The sequence below is a fragment of the Priapulus caudatus genome, unplaced genomic scaffold (genome assembly GCF_000485595.1).
Source record: "Priapulus caudatus unplaced genomic scaffold, Priapulus_caudatus-5.0.1 Scaffold197, whole genome shotgun sequence".
Lineage (NCBI taxonomy): Eukaryota > Metazoa > Priapulida > Priapulimorpha > Priapulimorphida > Priapulidae > Priapulus > Priapulus caudatus.
The window spans coordinates 543,687-550,690 of NW_014577258.1; the positions used below are offsets into that span (position 1 = coordinate 543,687).

The 7,004-nt window shown below is 45.2% G+C and overlaps 1 protein-coding gene across 1 annotated transcript in view; it reads left to right on the forward strand.

The window, feature by feature from the left end:
* Nucleotides 1-6,944, forward strand: part of LOC106807151 (SEC14-like protein 2) — a gene marked incomplete at its 3' end in the record, with an annotated part of 35,649 nt that extends 28,705 nt beyond the window's left edge. The window contains 7 exon segments of the mRNA XM_014809418.1: nucleotides 1,641-1,684; nucleotides 1,923-2,017; nucleotides 3,525-3,603; nucleotides 4,686-4,766; nucleotides 5,076-5,159; nucleotides 6,251-6,357; nucleotides 6,796-6,944. Of these exon segments, the coding sequence (XP_014664904.1) occupies nucleotides 1,641-1,684; nucleotides 1,923-2,017; nucleotides 3,525-3,603; nucleotides 4,686-4,766; nucleotides 5,076-5,159; nucleotides 6,251-6,357; nucleotides 6,796-6,944 (639 nt within the window).
* Nucleotides 6,945-7,004: the final 60 nt, after the last annotated feature.

A 7,004-nucleotide genomic window follows, 5' to 3' on the forward strand; every position in this document is an offset into this window, starting at 1 on the left:
ATATATATACATAATAATATAATATATATATATAATACTAGTATATATATAAGTCTATATATATATATATACATAATAATATAATATATATATATTATACTTTATATATACTATATATCAATATAATAGGTCATTTTGTGAGCCGCGAGCCTCCCTACCCTACTCGTTTTTCTAGGCGGCGCGCGTTTCTGACTGCAGTAACCAGGCAAACACGCCGGCGACAAACTTGCCACAACGAAAATCGCATAGTTAACAATGAGATCGATAGCAACAACAAAACAATCACACTTATTCTATCTTGACGCCACCCGTTCCGCACTCCCCACCCCTATTATAAAGGAAGAAGAAAGCGAAGGTGGCGGAATCTGAAAGGTCAATGAGCTCGTTTGCAGCCTCGAGATCGTTCTTACTATATAACGAGAATACTCACCATCTTACGCAGCTTCTGTATGCCCGCAACGTGTATCATTTTATAGAGGAAGCTGGCGCATGAAACGCCCATTATAAATTATTGAATCTCAGTAGGAATTATCAGGCTGCCTGTTTCAAATGAGTGGATGTTGTGCGAAGCGAGCCGAGAGACCTCGCTAGCGCTGGATGCCGTAAGAAAAAAAAAACTCGTGAGAAAAATACGTTTTATCGCTCTTACTGAGTAGAAAGCACTAATGAGATGTTTCACCAGCCCTCTTGCTGTTTTGCCAGTTTTCAGCTCATTAACCGCTACAGAGCCACAGGAGCGTAGTCACTGTCACCGCTACGCACTTTCTTAGCTGGGCGGTCGGATTTGTGTAGGCTGATCTACATTTTACCGGAGCCATGAGTCCATGCTAAAAAGTCGCTGCCAAAATATACGGTAAAATGCGGAAAAAAGATACGCGCAAACATTTGTGAGGAGCGTAGATTTTTGATCTGATATAATAAGTACACGTACGTATTGACTATAATGGTGTGATTGGCGCACTAAGCAATGAATAAAAGTAAATGATCGTTGCCTCGTACAAAGACACGCGTAAACTACCAGTTTACGCTTGCTCTCCTAGCCACCGCCACCTCGAGAGAGAGAGCAGAGAGTGAGCAGAGAGCAGAGAAGCAGAGAGAGAGAAATATGAGAGAGAGAGAGAGAGTGAGAGACAGAGACAGAGACAGAGACAGGAGATAGCAGTGAAGAGAGAAGAGAGGAGAGGATAGAGAGAGAGGAGCAGAGTCAGAGCAACTAGGCAGAGGAAGAGAGAGTAGAGCAGAGAAAGAGAGAGAGAGAGAGAGAGACAGAGGAGAGAGAGAGAGAGAGAGAGAGAGAGAGAGAGATGAGAGAGTTAGCGAGAGGTAGAGAGAGATGAGAGACGAGAGCAGAGAGAGAGAGAGAGAGAGTAGAGAGAGAGAGAGAGAGAGAGAGAGAGAGAGAGACGAGGACCGGGGCGTGCTGTATCCCCCCCCACCACGGATCATTCTGATGGTCCAAACATTTCCTTATAGTATACCAGTCTATTAATGTTATATGGGGGGGGGACGTTAACGATGGTGGTGGATGTTCTGTCATGCAACCGTCACTGTCATGTAATACTGCTTACAGGAAGTAGCGTTAAAGGGTCGGCCTGAGCCACGCGTAAAATTCCTCGCGGATGCGCAAGCGACGACTCGTCGGGTTACCCTATTATGTACTACTACTTCGATCTTGACCTCAAAGGTAAGGCCATTTCTAAGAAATTCTAGCTGATAAGCATGCAAATACCCCAACGCGAGGAAACTTTCATCATACGCTCGCAGATCAGACAAAATCGAAAGAATTCTATTCAGTTTCATTCCGGCCGGATCCCAATTCCACGGCGTCGAGAGATTTCAATTAACCGATGAATTCGGTTTTCCGACCGGCATCAAATACCTTTCGTTCTTTGCTGATGGCGTTTCACTCGCTCGTTTCACAGGCTTGGTGCATTCAGCGTCGAAGACCGACGTTCTGAAGAGCATGATAGTGACCATGGAGAAAGTCTATAGAACGTTCAGCGAACAGTCGAAGAAGGTACGTATCTAACCTGCCCGGAACCATGACGGTTGGTACTACTTGTATGAACGTGTTCACATACATGCGCGTATGTACGTTTTCACGGCTATGATATACTCCTAAAGGGTTCAAAGTAAAATTCAATCTCGAGTAATTTATTTCAGGTCGCTGTGAAATGCCCTGGGATCAGCAAGGGTTGAACTGCGGTTTTCGGTTTACCAGGCTATGATCTCTGAAAAACTGGGTACATCGATCACGCTATGCACGATCTGTGTGGAAAAATGACAAGCACTCTATCAGACTTTGTAGCTTAACCTATACGCAGAGTATATCTTTACGTGGCTATTTGCAGGTATATTCCATATAACAGTGAGTCAGTCAGTTGGCACAGCAGTTTCCTTCCCATATTTTTTTGCTAAGCATATATAGCTATTGTATATAAGCTATATATAGCTAAGTATTGTTAAGCAATAGTATATAATTATATATAGCTAAGATATATTATAGCAATTTACGTCAGTGTCCGAATGACTTGCCGCTGCGCAGCTTGGCTTAGACGACAACGAGCAATTAACGAGAATTCATTTGGGTGTGGCCTTGCTCGTCGGTCAGCGCCAAATCGCCGGGCTGGCTCCTCTCCTCAGTCAGCAACGCGTCGATCACGACGGATGCCTAAATCGAACGCGAGAGAGAGCTTACGTTCATCCCACACCATCGGATTCCCCATCAAGGCCTTGCATCAGCCGTGAGGAGAACCTAAGCTCCTCCGCCCCCCCGGGCATAATGACACCGGCGCGCGGGGAGGGGGGTCGGGAGGGGGGAATAGGGTCGCGCATGGGGAGGGTGGTCGGGTGAGGAGAGGGAAGGGTGCACACAGGAAGGGGTCACACGTGGAGAGGGGAGGTCGCCCGAAAAGGGGGTCATTCGTGGAGAGGGGACGCGTGTGGGGAGGGAGTCACGCATGGAGAGGGAGGGAGTCACGCATGGAGAGGGAGGGGGTCACGCGTGGGGAGGGGGTCATGCGTGGGGAGGGGATCGCGCAGAGAGGGGTTCGAGATTGGGAAGGAGGTCGCATGAGTGAGCTGAGGCGACGTGTGACTAACCCACCACACCGATGCCGTCGGGGTGCTAGACCCCTTGAGACACTTGATCTTTGGCCAGCACAGCGCTATCTTTATCGTCTCCATCGTTGTTGTGATCTCCTTCTATGTGCCCTCTGCCCAATCACTCAGGCGGTACCCCCTGACAACACTTATGGTGATTCACCGTCGTCATAGCAACGCAGAGGATCACCAGCGCGACTAAGTCGGGAGGTCTAAGGATTTTTTTGCGCGATGAGTCGTGAGAGTCGTCACGGGTCACGGGCGTTTCTTATTCGGTGCGTGGCGGCGTTGGATGGACGTTGTCTGTCACCACAGTTGACCGCTGCGCGTCATACATGCTTGACCGCCACTTTACTGTCACACCTCCAGTGCATACGTGACTGCGTTTGACCGCTATAGCGTTTTTCTTTCTCTGCCTGCAGCACCAAAGGAGGATCGATGGCCTAATTGTCGTGTTTGACCTCGAGAACCTTGCGATGAAACACATCACGTACAAAGCAGGTACATTGTCGTCGTTGCCTCGGCGGTTATAGTCTCGACCACGGTCATCATCGTCGTCATCGTCGCCATGGTTTTCACCATCGTCATGGTCGCCAGCATTGCCATGGTTGCTATGGTCATCGTGACTATGGTCGTAACTGTTGCCATGGCCACCATTGTTGTCATAGTTGCCATGGTCGCCATGGTTGTCACGGTCGCTATGATCGCCATGACAGTGTTGCCATGACCGTCTACTCTGATGTTTCGGCCGGTTACAATTGACTCAAGTATGATATTTAAAAAACATTTATTTGCATTTAGTTTGTTCTAATTATTCTCCAAAGTGAAAGTGTTTTATGAGCTACTACTAATAAATCAGTTGAGTATATTTGTATGCATGTTATGAGTGCACAAGAAGCATTGTTTTGTTTTTGAGTAACGCTATTTACGTACTTGTCTAACTCTTATAATTACTAAATCGTCATAATTTGGAAACTTTTGGTGAAACTCTGAATGTACCAGGAGAAACCAAATTGGAAAAAAGGACCATACTGTAATCCAAATGTGTCTGTTTATTGCAGCTCAGAATACACTACATTGCATCTCAGAGCATCTAGGTTTAAAAAAAAAATTTGGGGGGGGTGCCCCCAAACCCCACACACCGCCATGGCCTGTTGCAAAACCATTTCGTCCTTTTACTATAAAAGATAATGAAAACCCTGCATGGTTGCCATGACGGCAGCTTCCTTGCATCACGTGTGGATGCTCGTAGTCTTCCCCCGCAGGCACTTCATCTCTCAGGAACATACCATATCAAGTGTTGCTTGCTATGGCTGTGTGACGTGATGCGCAATGCAGTATAGCGTTGGTTCAAGGTTTAGTTTTGCAGTAGATTTTGCTAGGCAGTAGACAGGTTTAGTCTCTAACTGATGAATCTTTTTTAATTTTTTTTTTATTAATCTTTAGCCAGTTTCTCTCCCTCTTACCCTCTATACTCTAGACCTATTTTCCACTTTAGCTAGTAGTCCTTTTTAGTTTCTGCTCAGTAGAACTATTTCACCTGCTAACCGTCTAGACCTTTTAACTCCCTCTCTTCCACGCAGGCGTGGAACTGTGCATCGAGATCATCCAGATGTTTGAGGACCACTACCCTGAAACGCTCAAGACTCTGAACATTGTCAACGGTAAGTAAGCAGCGAATCTTGATTGTCACATGGTAGTCATGTGCATGACATGCAACTTCTTATCTGCCTAGTGTGATTGACAGGCAGCTCCAGCCAATCACTACCTTGACATGACATTATAAAAGACAATGCTTGGCAACAAAGTGCCGCATAGTTGACAATTTGGCATGCATGTGTGAAAAGTATAATACAATAGATAATCACCATACAGATCAGTAAATATCCATGAGTGTGATGACTCATAGGGTATAATTGGATTACGATTATGGTAGTATAATACTGTTTACATTTGTATTTGTGTAATTTCAGCACCGAAGATATTTCCGGTAGCATATGCAATAATGAAACCTTTCCTCACTCAACACACAAAGGACAAGATACGCATGCATGGAGGTGAGTGAACTTTTCTGCTTTCAAGGCACTTTCTTTGCTTTAACCTCTCAGCTCATTTCTTTCCATGGATTATCTTTCTTCATGCAGTTCTATGCCACTCCCGTGAATCTGCTGAACTGTGTTTGCATCGTTTTCATTTATGCATGCCATCGTAGCCTCACTTATTTTACTTGATGTTAATTATCATTTGCAAATTATGCAAGGTAGGGCAATTTTTAGCTCGCCTTGACATCGTCAAGCTGAGCTATTGCCATGGGTCGTCGTCCGTCGTCCGTCCGTCCGTCCGTCCGTCCGTCCGTCCGTCCGTCCGTCCGTCCGTCAACATTTGGCTTCGGTCAACGATAACTCAGGAACCGTTTGACCCACATGTTTGAAATTGGGTGTAGTTGTTACTGCTATGGTCCCATATTAAACGTCCTATTTTGGAGCACGCCAGTCGGCGTACTTTCGAGCCACGGCGATTTTTTGGCAAAAATGGGAATTCCCATTAGTCAGTTCAGGTTCAACGGATTTTGCTAATTTTTGGTATGTGAATGAATAAGGGCTAGGGGTTTTGATATTTAACAAAAAAATATGCAAATTAGGTAGGCTTTGGCAATTATATAGCATATAACGCAGATAACAAACAGTGTGGTGTGACACTCATGTGGTTCGTTTTACAAAATTTCATTGACAATATCTTTAATGCAAAATTGGTATTTCCTCTCCACCCTGCTGGCAATCGTTTCTATAATGTACGCCGATGGTTGCTCAATTAAAACTGACTTCTGCTCACTCACTCATTTGTGTCCTTTTTTGTGGTGAGCTACAGTGTCATTGACACTTTCATTTATTTCATCGTGATTCATGAGTGAGTTGAGAACTAACTAGGCGAAGTGCGACTAAACATTTTAAAATGTTACCAAACATCTTGAGGCTGAGACAGAAATGACACTGCATCGATATGAGACAGAGAGAAGTGGGATCGGAATGATACAGGAGGTGACAGGACAGCATTAGGCATGAATGAAACAAGACAGCGGCGCGGAAGGCAGTGCATATGCGATTCGAGCCGTCACTCAAGACCCTACGTTCGATTGCTTACTTTGCAGGTGACTGGCAACAGAACCTGCTGAGGGAGATCGACATAGATGAGATACCAGTGTTTTTTGGCGGACAAGCACGTGGCCCAGACGGTGACCCCAAGTGTTCGCATGCTGTGAGTATTGCCTCTATATCAAATGGGGGTTGAATCAAGAAATAGATAGAGAGGGTGAGCGCGTGAGAGTGGGGATAGAGGGAGGGAGAGAGAGAAGGGGAAAGAGAGAGCTGGAGAGAGCTAGAGAGAGAGAGAGATAGCGAGAGGTATAGAGAGAGAGAGAGAGAGAGAGAGAGAGAGAGAAGGAAACGAATCTCTAGAGGGAGCAGAGGAGTAGGACCAAGAGAAAACATATGGAGAGAAATGATTCAGAAATACATACATACATGTGCCGAGGTGTCATGGCAGCCCATATGAATTCTAAACTAGCTACATCAGCTCTCAGAGAATTATTATCAAAACTCATCTATTTTTAATCTACTACATTTTAAATTTTTATTGCATCATCTTAGCTTTACTTTGTGGGCGACTCTTACATCTGCATTATCACTTTTGCAGCTATGCTATGGTGGAGAGATCCCACAGCACTACTACCAACAGAAAAGGAAGGAGGCTATTGATAAGACAAAGATGGATATGGCCGTAGTTAACAAGCGTGGCTATCACATGGTTGAGTACTTTGTGCAACAGCCTTCATCATTGATAAGGTATTGGCAAGAGACACCCACACTAATAAGGGGTAGAGCAAAGGTCATTGATAAGGTATT